This window comes from Mauremys reevesii, linkage group 2, assembly GCF_016161935.1.
Source record: "Mauremys reevesii isolate NIE-2019 linkage group 2, ASM1616193v1, whole genome shotgun sequence".
NCBI lineage: Eukaryota > Metazoa > Chordata > Testudines > Geoemydidae > Mauremys > Mauremys reevesii.
In genome coordinates, this window is record NC_052624.1 from 48763361 (window position 1) to 48777090 (window position 13730).

Here is a 13730-nt window from a genome sequence, read left to right on the forward strand (position 1 = left end):
TCAGAAAAGGGCAACAAAAATGATTAGGGGTGTGGAATGGCTTCTGTACGAGGAGAGATTAGTAAGACTGGGACTTTTCAGTTTGGAGAAGAGACAACTAAGGGGGTATATGATGGAGATCCAGAAAATCATGACTGATGTGGAGAAAGTAAATAAGGAAGTGTTATTTACTCCTTCTCATAACACAAGAACTCGGGGGCCATCAAATTAAATTAATAGGCAGCAGGTTTAAAACACATAAAAGGAAGTATTTTTTCACACAATGCACAGTCTGTGGAACTCCTTGCCAGAAGATGTTGTGAAGGCCAAGACCATAACAGGGTTCAAAAAAGAACTAGATACATTCATGGAGGATAGGTGCATCAATGGCTATTAGCCAGGATGGGCAGGGATGGTGTCCCTAGCCTCTGTTTGCCAGAAGCGAGGAATGAGTGACAGGGGACGGATCACTTGATGAGTCCCTGATCTGTTCATTCCCTCTGCGGCACCTGCCACTGGCCACTGTTGGAAGACAGGACACTGGGCTAGATGGACCTTTGGTCTGACCTCGTAGGGCCATTCTTATGTTCTGTTCTTCCTAGGTCCATCAGTAATCTCCCTGCATAGGGAATACTAAGCAAGAAGTCGCCTCCAAACCCCCACAACCAGGGGTACAGGGGAGGCAGAGCCTCCCTTGGTCTATTACACCCGCAACCCATGGCTAGTGGAGTCATACGTATGAGGCTCCGGAGGCTCAGGCCAGCCCAGGGAGAGGAAGTGGTTGCAGTCCCAGCCAGGGAGCCTCCACGCGTGGGCATGGGGGCGCCTGAGCGCGCTGGGCCGGGGACTCCCGGGCTCCGCCGCCCCTCCTCTCCCAAGGGGCGCCCCGCCCCGGCTGCTACTCGGTGTGGGTGGCGGGTGGGGGCGAGCGAGCCCCTGAGCTAGGCCGGGCCGGCTGGCGGGGAGTCGCTCACTGATCCGCCCCCCACCCCGGGCCTGGCGGAGGAACCCGACGCGCCGCGTCCCGCCCCCGGTGCTCCCGCCTCAACCCTCCGGCACAGGAGCGTTTCTCTCCGCGCTCCGCTGCCCACCCGGGGAGCTGCCCCAGCACCGCCCTGCCCCGGCGGCAGCAGCGCAGGCCGCGGTAGCCCCAGCCATGCCGGGCCCTGCAGCCCTGCACGTGTCCCGTGTGCGGGCTCTGTACCGGCGGATCCTGCTGCTGCACCGGGCGCTGCCCGTGGCGCTGAAGGCGCTGGGCGACGAGTACGTGAAGGAGGAGTTCCGGAGGCACCGCTCGGTTGGGCCTGCTGATGCCCAGCGCTTCCTGCGGGAATGGGAGGCAAGTGCCCTAGGACCAGCCTCCCCCGTCTGCTGGGAGGGCTGCGGGCATCTAGTTCCTCCCTCACCTCGGTCTTGCTTTAGGGCCCTGCCTCAGCTGCACCTATCAGCTCACAGCCTGGGGCTGACGCAGGGGACGGGGGGAGTCAGGAGATCTGGGCTCTGCTCCGACTTTTGTGGCGTGACCTGGCCTGGGCGAGTCCGTAGGCCCAATATTTTCAAAAGTAGTTGCCGAGCACCTGCAGGGTGCTTTGAGCAGGGGATTGGACTGGATGACTTCCTGAGGTCTCTTCCAACCCTAATATTCTATGCAGCTCCCAGTGATTTCATTGTAGGGCTTAATTTCTCTCTGCCTCAGGCCTTCCTTGTATAGTATGGAAGCTGTGCTGTTGACACACCTCTGCAAAGTACCCTGAGAGCTGCAGATTTTTTTTAATAAAGCTGGATAAGTGTAACCTATTTATTATTATTGTATACTAACCTCCAGCAACCTCAGCACAAGATTAAGAGATACCCATAATAATAGGCTTCTCTCTGTGCAGGATTCTCATTGCATGGCACCAGTCTAGTAGAACTCTTATAGCTCTTAAGGTTTTTGGCTGGGGTGGGGTATGTAGGTCTCTGAGTATCCTTTTGCATTCATAAGCTCAAAGTGACCACAGAGGCAGAGTTTCCTGATATTGGTATGTGTAGTGGTCTGTCACAATTATTCTTAGTCCTGTGCAGGTCTACCACAAAACCCATAGTATCTTTGAGGCATTCTTCTGACCCTGCATTGGCAGAGGTAGAATCTCTTGATGCGTTGGAGTGTTTTTTGTGTTAAGGCTGATGCTCATGCACCAGGAGTCTGTTTTTCCCAGGATAGGAAGTCTTGACAATGATGATCCCGCACCTCTTATGGTGAGGATTTCACAAAGCAGATAACATGCTCTAGAACCTCTCCATCACTTCCAGCTGTGTAAATGAGGGAAGGCTGAGTATCAGGGTGATAAAAGCTGCTCTTTGGACTCAGGTGAGCAAGAAGACTAATTCTGTGCCAGATAATCTCAGCAGTAGAGGAACACACCAATGTCTGTACAGGAGAGGAGCCCAACTTTCTCCAGTTTTTCTAGAAGCTGACTAAACAAATGCATTTTAATTGAAACTGGTCCAAAAATTTACAAAGTCCCCAGTTGAGGTACATAGGCCAGGCTGCTCTTGCATCCTATTTTGGACCAGCAACTGAAGGAGGTGTAGCAGACCCTTCATGCAACTGTCCAAGCCTGGAAGACAGCCAAGGAAAAAAATATTTTCTTTGTGAGGCTGATCCCAGCTATCAAGCTTTCTGGAGAGACTCAATAGCAAAAGTACCAACCTGAGGGCAGAGTGTTAAGAACCAGCACCAACCCCCCAAATTGGTCATGAGTTCTATTAGATTTCACCAACCAATTATCAAGTATAAACTCTCAGGTACTACAAGTGCCTTAACATAGAGTCACAGACAGTCCCCTTGGGTACTCTATCAGGCTTGCCACCCAGATAAGCCCACCTTTGTGCTAGATGGTACCTTACATCAAGAGTCTCAGCAATATTCAGGTTACTTGTAGTCCAAAAGGACCAGTCACTTACCTCAGGTCAATTGCACCTTAGAGCTTACACCAAAGACAATGCTTGTAGCCAATCCTGAACTATCTAAAGATTTATTAAATAGGAAAAGGAAACAGAGTTATTTACAAGGTTAAAGCGAGTAAACATATATACAGAAATAAGCTACAATCTTAAATTTCAAAAGGTAATAGTAGATTCTCTAATAAGCAAGCTCTGTATGTCCTTTAGGGCTAATCTAGGTTAAAATGCAGGGGATCCCTGGTTTATGACTAGGAACCTTGCCACCAGGGTCCAAGCAGCAATGAGAAACAGTTCCTTCTTGTTACAGGTTTTTATTCCCTCCCCTTCTGCTCTGAGCTGCAAACTCATCTGATGGGAGGAATTCACTTGCATGATTCATTTTTATAGGGATGGCGGAGATCAATCAGCAAAGTCTTTTGTCCTCTTTAATGTTCCATAATAGTTTGTTTGGAGTTGATGGGTCTTACCTGTTGGGCAGGACATAACACCTTCTGTGGGAGACCAGCATTTCACACTAGTTAATGTGCCTCTCCTGTCTAATGATTTACACAGTTACCGAGGCTTACAATACAAATGCTCAGATATTATTGTATAATATGGGATACATGTTATAAGTGAGCATGCATGCAGCAACTCACAAGCATTCAATAAAATCTAACACATTCTTATAATTCTGATATCTATTATAACAATACTAATACACAGGTAAGCCTGACTGATTCCAGTTATAGATTTGTCAGTGTTCAATTGAGGCATGGTGACCTTGGCATGAGCTGGTACCTGGTCTCTCAGCATCACACTGGCTATAGCTCTCGCCCTCCTTATGAGAGTTTTGTGGAATCAGCCGTGGCTAGAGGGAAGACCATTTGTATTGCTCCTGAGTATATTTGGAAGAAGAGTTTACAAGATCAGAACACTATCTCAGTCTGAGTCAATCAGTAATATATTCTCACTAGTGGTCGGAGAGGAGGGAGTGGTGGATTAGGCCTTCATCCGAAGAGGGACACCTTTCTCTTTGCCTTTCACTGGAAGAAAAAGCTACTGGTCTTCTGCTCATGGCATCAAGAAAAGACCATGTTAGCTAAGGATATTTTCTCCACCAGCTGGGGAAGGATGCTGCTGTACTTCTTTTCAACAGCCTACCTCTGGTAGCAAAGGACCTGTTAAAGCTTATGAGACACAAAGGTTTAATGATCCTAATAGTCCCATATTGGTCCAATCAGGTTCAGAATACGGCTTCAGTAGTCATTCAGAACTAGTACTTCTCTATCAACCTGGGAGCCATCTCTCTGACATCTTGTTCTTTTTAGGTTAAAGATCTTCAGGTATGGTATCTCTGAGCAGGTGATTTGGTCCTCCTGGCATTTCAGAAGCCATCTACAAAAAGGAGCTACAACTCCAAGTGGATAATTAAGAGTCCTCTCCAAGGTGGTGTTGGAGTTTCCACAGTAGTGAGTCTGTCCTCTTGCCAATGCTCTTTTCATGCTAGAGGAAGGCCCTTCATCATGAGTTTGGTGTAAAAGGGTCTTGGAATAGACTGAGACATTTAGAAAGTCCACTTACCTTCTTGTTTCTTTTGTCACCAGTTCAGTGGGCATGGCTGTTACTACAGGACTATACCTGAATGAATATCTGATTGCATTTCACATTGCTAGGACCTGGCTGACCTGAAACTAGAAAGATATGTCAATGTTCGCGCAATTCAGGTGAACACTGACCATAACCTACCTTCATGGATGTTTCCATCAGACATGCATAAAGCAGCTACATGGTTTTCTCTCCACACGTTCACAAAGCATTATTGCATAGGCTCATCCTCCAGGAGGAAATCCTGTTTTGGATTCTGTGTTCTAGAACGCATTTCCAAGGTGGAGAAGGCCAAACTCTTCCACCTGCAGAAGTTTTTGTTTTATGTCAAGATATCCCAAATTTTCATTGGTCTCACTTGTGTGGGTTTTTCTTTCTGATAACATTCAAGTCTGCTGAAAGAAATAATTATGTCCAATTATTTGATTTGTAAGAGTCACTTGCTGCTCTTTATACTGTTTAATACTTTACATAATAAAAGAAGATCTCAGTTAATGCTTTTGTCATTAACTTTGTTATTGCCACTTGTTTTAATTTCTCTCTCTTTGGACATTTTTCAGTCTTTCTTTCCTGAAGTGAGAGTCCTGCACAGATGCTCTCATTAGACAGGGAAAAATATTTAATTTATAATTCTCCTTCTCTGAAAAGATCCTCTTTCAGGATTCTCGTTCACCTGCCTGGTTCCTCTAAGAGTCTTTTAACTTTGAATTTTTTTTTAAAGACAGCTTTCTCTTACACCTTGTTTCTCATTTTTTGTCTGAGGTGCACTTTTTTTTATTTGTAATCTCACATTGATCATCTTGAATGGTTTTTTCTTTCTCTTACCTTCATGTGCTGCTCAGTATAAGAACTGAATAATTAGAAGGCAGCACTTTTAGAATCAGCAGTAGAGGCGTGCAATGGCTAACAGGGGGCCTGACTTGCATTCTTTATCTCACTACCTCTAACCTTAAGGGTCAAAAACCTTTTGAGAGTAAGAACAGTTCTATCAGCTTTTCACTAAGGAGTCACAGCTTGGGTGTGAGAATCCTGCAAGATATCCTTTTCAGAATAAAAAGTAAATAATTTTCCAATTTTCATTTCCCTCACCAACTGATAGAGCTTGGGTTTTATTTGGTAGTGAATTCTATAATTAAAGCTGTAAAACAGTTTCCTTTCATAGCTGCCTGTAGCTTACAACTTTGGGGTTTAAATTTTCCATGGCTGGTTCTTCTCCAAAAGTTACTTGGAATTTTTTTATTTTTATTTTTAACAAAATCCCTTTTAGTCCCATTGGAGTTGTGAGAAAGTGGTAAAAATACGTTTTTCAGCAAAAAAACCTGAATTTCAAAACCTGAAATTTTGGATGATCTTTAATGAGCATTAATGGTTTTGCAAGGCATGGGGTTGGGAGCGGGAAATTGGTTTTAGATTTAATAGTGTCTGTTTGAAAATGGCATAGTGCACACTTCAAGAGGGATGTGTTATATGGACAGCTTGAAAAGATGCCAAGGTAGATTCAGGCTTTGGCAAACTGTTCATGTGGATCTTTTTACCTATATCTCAGTCTTCTTATTTCCTCCCAAAATTATGTCAATCTGAAGGTGTGATTACTAAAAATCTCATATTCATTTCACAGGGCTAAGGGACTTTTTGCACCTCAGAATGCGTTAAGACTCCCAGAGCCTTGGAAACATGAAATAGATAATTGGGGAACAAGTCCCAAAGCATTTCTTCATCATTCTCTTCCCTTGCTGGGAAACAGGTTCTCAGGCTAGTGTTTAGCTCCTTTTATTCCAGTGGGATATAGGTTGTCAGTTTATCCCTTGGCTGGAGGGAATAGCCCATTCAATACTAACTTCATGGAGGCTGTAGATTAGTTCTTGAACATCCTGCAATAGTGCATCTATGAAGTGCATGCATATGGTACACTTAAAGAAGTGTGCATTAGCGGTACTAGCATATTGCTTATTACAAGAAACACAACTGTGCTTTCAGAAATTCTGCATGCACCCAGATGTTTTTCTTTCTTTAAAAAACATCTAGAGGCATTTTTAAAACAACTGACAAAATCATCCAAAGCATAGGACTTGGTGGTCATGGTGGACTTCAGCTACCCAGACATCTGGGGAAAATAATACAGCAGGGCACAGATTATCTAGCAAGTTCTTGGAATGTATTTGAGACAATTTTTTATTTCAGAAACTGGAGAAAGCTACTAAGGGAGAGGCTGTTCTAGATCTGATTTTTAACAAATAGGGAGGAACTGGTTGAGAATTTGAAAGTGGAAGGCAGCTTCAATGACAGTGATCATGAAATGATGGCGTTCATGATTCTAAGAAAAGGTTGGAAGGAAAACAGCACAATAAAGATAATGGATTTCAAGAAGGCAGACTTTATCAAACTCAGGGAGTTGGTAGGTAAGATCCCATGGTATGCAAATCTAAGGGGAAAAACAGTTCAAGAAAGCTGGCAGTTTTTAAAGGAGACATTATTAAGAGCAAAAGAGCAAACTAGCCCATTGCGTAGGTAAGAACGGAAGTATGGCAAGAGACCACCCACTTTCAATGATCAGAAACGCAATAAAGAGTCCTACTAAAAGTGGAAACTAGGTCAAATTACAAATGATTAATATAAACAAATAAAACAAATATATAGGGACAAAATTAGAAAAGCCAAGGCACAAAATGAGTTTAAACTAGCTAGAGACATAAGGGTAACAAGAAAACATTCTACAAATACATTAGAAGCCAGAGGAAGACCAAGGACAGGATAGGCCAATTATTCAATGAAGAGGGGGGGAACAATAACAGAAAATGTGTAAATGGCAGATGTATTAAATTACTTCTTTGTTTCAGTTTTCACCAGAAAGATTAGTAGCAACTGAACATCTAATATAGTGAATGCCAGTAAAAATGAGTTAGGATCAGAGGCTAAAATAGGGAAAGAACAAGTTAAAAATTACTTAAACAAGTTAGATGTCTCCAGCAGGGCTTTGGAGTGGAGCCTGGAGCTGGAACGCGGAGCAGTGGAGCTGCAGGTTTTTGCCCAGAGCTGGAGCGGAGCCAGAGCACAGAAAATCTTGACTGCTCCACTGCTCCAGTTTTTAAAAAAATTTCAATCCAAAATGAATTATATTTAGCAAGAAAGCCCTAAAGGTGCCAACAAGTTTCAGATTGTATAACCATTGATATTAACATCTACGTTACCACTTTACGTAATATGTCATAGTTATTCTCACTTCAGCCAAAATCAGGATTTAATGTACAGATACAAAATTACAAAGTTTTTTGGAGATATGTTTTATTAAAGAATCACATAATTATCAGACATCCGGCAACACTGCAGACTGCTCCCACCCTTGTGCCAAGGTTAGGCTAGTACGTACTCACGTAGATTAGTTAGCTAGATTAGTATGTGTTGATACTTCTTTTGTAAGGGTTGATCAACGAGACACGCTGAGTGCTGCGATTATGAAAAGTGTGACGCAAGACGCAACATTTAAGATATCACAAACAGGTATATTGCAAAAAAAAATAATGTTTTTGTTTATTGATATATTAAGATATCGCAAGAGATATTAACCAACTTGTTAAATGAACCTGTTATTTGCTCTATCTTTTATAATCTATTCAGGCTGATGAAGCAAAAACAGATTTCTGAAAATTTGCTCTCTCTATTAAAAGGACTGTGCTTGCAATTTGAATCTGCTTTCCCGTTAATGTTTATTTTCAGCCTTGTAACGTGTAGCCACTGTTCTACAATTAATGTTGTAGAACAGTGATAGCACGTACTAACGCTACAGCACATACCAAATTTAATTGATATATCTATATTAAAGCGTTTTTGAGATAGTAATTAAAAACTTGGAAAATATTTTATAAAAAACCTAATTTGCAATTTATACAATAAAGTTTATATTAATTATGTATATTAAAATACTTCTTACTTCATTAAAACTGCAAGAAACATGTTAAAATATTAACATATACTTTAATAATAATTTTATGTAAAAAGAAAATGCGATAATTTTTGTACAGAAAATCCAAAATAAATTCGATGTACCTTAAGTGGTTAAGATATCACAAGCAGGTACATTATAAAAAATGTAATGCTTTTGTTCATTGCTTTTCGAAGATCATAACAAGAAACATTTGGATGTGGTAGCAGCACAAGAAGATTTGGCCATGGCTTCAACAAAAAAATCAAATCTGCCCCCCATGATTGATAGCTGATTTATGGAAAAGGATCTCAACAACGTCTTTACTTTTGAATTTGAAAAGCCAAAATTTGGGCATTGGGAAAGGAAAGAAGAAATCGGCAATGTGCAAGGTAGAAAAGGAAGTGAATGGTGAGCTCAAACCATGTAGCTTCAAGACAAGTGAAGCAAGTGTCATGAAAAGTTTCAACCTTTGGCAGCATGTAAAATGTAACCATCCTGAAAACTATGCGGCTCTGGTTACAAAAAAGGACCAGGAAGATGAGGCAAAACAGAAAGCTGATGCAGCTAAACAACATTCATCTGGCTCTTTGAAAACTCCTGGAGAAAAGATCTTTTGCAGAGCTTCATCTGAAAAGAAACCCAAAATTGAGCAAACAAAACATGACTCATATTTGAAGTCCCCAAAGGTTACAGTCACCGTGGATGCCAATACTTTCTGTGAAGGGCTGATTGAAATGGTTTGCTTGAGTTCAACACCGCTCACTACCTTCAGGCTAAAGAACAAAGGATTCCAAAAAATTGCAGGTGAAATGGGTCGGCAGCTTGGTGTTTTTATGGGGCATGATGCAGTTTGTCATTTAGTTGTTGACACAGCTGAGTCTGGTTGCGAAGAGCTCAAGAAAGCTTTGGAGCAAAAATTGTGCTACCTGAAAATGGATGTGGCAACCTATGGAAACAGAAATTTCCTTGCAATCAATGCTCAGTACTATGAAGACGGAAAAGATAAAGCTGTGGTAAAAACCTTGGACATAATCAACACTGAAGGGCATCACAATTCTTTGTACGTGAAAAGTCAAGTAAAAGCTATTTTAGAAAAAATTGGGATCAGTGAAATGCAAGTGCTGAGCATCTGCATTAACAATGCAGAAAACATGACCTGTGTCTTCAAAAATTTCAGTGAGGACAATGAAACCATTTCTACCTCTGAGAATAGGGATGTGGACAGAACTGAAGCTATTTTGCCCGATGAAGGAACTAAAGGAATGGATGAAGTCGAACTCAACATGGATGCTGCTGCGCAATGGGTTAATGACCCTAGCCTCATACTTCCAACATGGCTTCATGAGGATGACTCAAAGTCCAACTGATGATGTGTGGTATTCACACTCTTCAATTGGCAATTTGTAATGGACTGAACAAAGAACATGTGAAGAAATTTCTGGGAAAAATTCGACAAGTCATTGTCAAACTACAAACTCCAAGGATTCGAAGTGTTCTGCTTGATCTACATGGGGTAACTCAATCATTGGATTCTGTGACTCGCTGGGGTTCAACATTTGCGATGATTGATCAGCTTCTCGTTTTTCAATCTTACTGTGAACAAGTGACTGCTGCTGGAACAAGAGAACTCAAGTTAACAAAAGCTGAATGGGATGAAGTGAAGAATCCGCGAGACCTCTTGGCAAAGCTAAACCAAACAACCGTGAATTTTCAAGCTGTCAATGTAACCCTGTGAGTTTTAATGAAGGAATGGTGAAAACTGTCAAAATTCTTGCAAGAAAATGGTGGGCAAATTGCAGAAGGAATTCTATCCTCCATGCAGAAACGCGAAGAGAAGCTTTTTGACAATATTCATTTCCTTGCTGGAGTTTATGTTGATCCACGGTGTCGGATTCTTCTTACCGCAAGGAAAATACCAAAGGCAAAGGAAGGGCTCCTTGATATTGCTCGACGACTCAAAAAACAAAATCTATTGCTACATTTGAATTTGGCGAAAGAGGTTGAAGAAAACAAAACACAACAAAAGGAGTCATCAACAATAGAATTTGCTGTTTCGGAAAGTTCACATCCTTCAGAAATAGCAGGCTGTTCTCAAACTTCTGTCTTCACTCTGAACTTGTTTGAGCATCCATCCCTGAGAAGTCATCACGGGGAACTGGAGATAATTCAAGCATCAATTCTTCAGAAGATGACTTTGAAAAGGAACTGGATAAACAAGAAAGACGCCGGCGAGTTTCTGCGATTTATATTTGTAATGAAACATTATTCGAGAGAAACTTTTGAGAAGACTGTGAGGCGATGGAGTCTATTTGTAGGCTAAAAGTTAAGTCTGTTTTTGAGGCCATTTACAGCTACCCACACCGCATTCAGGCTGCCTGTAGAATTGCTTCGAGCATGCCAACAACTCAAGCTAGTGTAGAGTTACTGTTTTCGGCTTTGAAGTTAATTTTAAATTATTTGCAGCAGGCTATGAAAGGCAACTTGATTGCTGCAATAATTTTTTACAGAATGAATTATGAACGATTCTAGTTTGTATAATTGTTGATGACATTTAAATTGTTTTAAAAGTCTGAATAAAAATAATGTTTTTTCAAAATTACAGTATACACTTTTTTGTTTAGTTAAAAATTAATTTGAGTCAGCGCGCGGAGCGGAGCTGGAACAGTCACTATTGGTAGCAGAGCTGGAGCGGAGCAATTCAAAAATCTGATTGCTCCAAATTCCTGGTCTTCAGGTCACCAGGGCCTGATGAAATACATCCTAGAATGCTCAAGGAGTTGACTGAAGAGGTATCTGGGCCATTAGCGAGTATCTTCAAAAAGTTATGGAAGACAGGAGAGATTCCAGAGGACTGGAAAAGGGCAAATATAGTGCCAATCTATAAAAAGAGAAACAAGGACAACCTGGGAAATTAGACCAGTCATCTTAGCTTCAGTAGTATCCAGAAAGATAATGGAGCAAATAATTAAACAATCAATTTGCAAACACCTAAAATATAATGTGACAAGTAACTGTCAGCATGGATTTGTCAAGAACAAATTATGTCAAACTAAATGAATAGCTTTCTTTGACAGGTTGACATGCCTTGTGGATGGGGGAAGAGAGGCAGATGAGGTATATCTTGACTCTAGTAAGGCTTTTGATACTGTCTTGTATGACCTTCTCATAAACAAACTTGGGAAATACGGCCTAGATGGAGCTACTATAAGGTGGGTGCATAACTGGTTGGAAAGCCATTCCCAGAGTAGTTTTCAATGGGTTCCTGCAGGGATCAGTTCTGGGCCGAATTCTATTCAGTATCTTCATCAATGATTTAGATAATGGCACAGAGAGTACACTTATAAAGTTTGTGGGCGATATCCAGCTGGGAGGGGTTACAAGGGCTTTGGAGGATAGGATTAAAAATCAAAATTATCTGGAAAACTGGAGAAACGGTCTGAAGAAAACAGGACAAAAGTCAATAAGGACAAAATGCAAAGTACTCTACTTAGGAAGAAACAAATAGTTGCACACATACAGAATGGGAATGACTGCTTAGGGTGGACTACTGCAGAAAGGGATCTGGAGGTCATAGTGCATCACAAGCTAAATGTGAGTCAACAGTGTAATGTTGTTGCAAAAAAAGCCAACATCATTCTGGCATGTATTAGAAGGAGTGTTATAAGCAAGACACTAGAAGTAAATCTTCCTCTCTACTCCACACTGATTAGACCTCAGATGGAGTACTGTGTACAGTTCTGGGCGCCACATTTCAGGAATGATGTGTGCAAATTAGAGAAAGTCCAGAGAAGAGCAACAAAAATGATTAAAGGTCTAGAAAACATGACCTCTGAGGGAAGATTGAAAAAAATTGGGTTTGTTTCGTTTGGAGAAGAGAAGACTGAGGGGGGACATATCATCAGTTTTCAAGGACATAAAAGGTTGTTAGAAGAAGGAGGGGGAAAATGTTCTCTTTAACCTCTGAGTATAGGTCAAGAAGCAATAGGCTTAAATTGCAGCAACGGCGGTTTAGGTTGGGCATTGGGAAAAACTTCCTACTGTCACGGTGGTTAAGCACTGGAATAAATTGTCCAGGGAGGTTGTGGAATCTCCATCATTGCTGTTTTTTAAGAGCAAGGTAGACAAACACCTGTCAGGAATGGTCTAGATAATACTTAGTCCTGCTGTGAATGCAGGGGACTGGACAGGATGACCTCTTGAGGTCCTTTTCAGGCCTATAATTCTATGATTCTATTAAATGCTAAATAGTGTGTCAAAGCAACTTCGAGGTTTCACAATTAAAATAATGTAACAGTTAAGTTTCTTATAGCAACATTAACTTGGCATGTTGCACATGTGAAGTATTTTTATTCCTGATTTTCTTGTTAGATGTACAAATACAATTTTAATTCCTGGACAGGCTTTTTCCTCACTCACTGCACCATACAAGATGCATATTGCAATGTGGTTTGATATATTGTGTTAGTGGAGAGAGAGAATGTGTGATCTTATAATTAAATATTGTATCTTAATGTAAACACATGAGAGCTGAGCTGTTCCAAATGTGATGTTAACTTTGTCATTTCCTGACTCTGAGTATCTAATTATACAACCTTAATATTCTCAGCATTTTTTTGTTTCTTTGTTTTTTAATGGATTTTCCTGGATTTAAAAAAAAATCCTTAATCTGGAGCTATTTGACTTTGTGGTTGAAACTCTTGTTAACTCCAAGAGAAGGCTTGGCCTTGCACCACTGCAGTCAATAGGAGTTTCAACATTGATTTCATTCGAGGGAGGATCATGCCCACTGTGTGTCATGCCTTACTGAGTATGTATACTGGGCTGATTATAATTGGGACTGTGGTTGTGTTGTGCCTTCTTGTTATCCAACCTTCTTCCTGGATACTTACTAATCGTTAAAATAGCCTTGGCATTTTTTGACCAAAACTTACCACTGTTCCAAACAATTTTATTGTTCTCACTTTATTATTTACATAAAACAGCAGATTCAGGAAGGTGAGTGCATCAGGTGTTTATGTCAAGGAAATCAATCCGCATCATTTAAGTTCTCCATATTTCTCTATTTTGTGACCATCTTTTGTATCCTAGTATTTTAGGATTTTAGTTTCTGGACAGATATCCTTAGATATGAACCCAAATCTCAATGTGGAACTTGAACCTATGATCTAGTTCACAGGCAAGGATGCTGCCATCTTAAATACATTTGCAGAATATAAAAAGATAAGCAAAAGATTAAACAGATTTCAAGACTAATTTGAAAGAAAAATGAGAGAAATGGGATCAAGTTTGAGATATG

The 13730-nt window shown here is 41.0% G+C and overlaps 2 protein-coding genes across 2 annotated transcripts in view; both read left to right on the top strand.

Moving 5' to 3' along the window:
- The first annotated feature begins 861 nt into the window (after positions 1 to 861).
- SDHAF3 (succinate dehydrogenase complex assembly factor 3) overlaps positions 862 to 13730 on the top strand; it is a 78177-nt gene continuing 65308 nt past the window's right edge. The window contains exon 1 of the mRNA XM_039526237.1: positions 862 to 1318. Within this exon, the coding sequence (XP_039382171.1) occupies positions 1136 to 1318 (183 nt within the window). The 5' untranslated portion in view covers positions 862 to 1135. The remainder of the gene's footprint in view (positions 1319 to 13730) is intronic.
- Positions 7490 to 10972, top strand: LOC120398679. The gene is made up of 2 exons (XM_039526236.1): positions 7490 to 8010; positions 8629 to 10972. Exon 2 carries the CDS (start codon positions 8815 to 8817, stop codon positions 9799 to 9801), a length of 987 nt encoding a protein of 328 aa, XP_039382170.1. The 5' UTR covers positions 7490 to 8010; positions 8629 to 8814; the 3' UTR covers positions 9802 to 10972.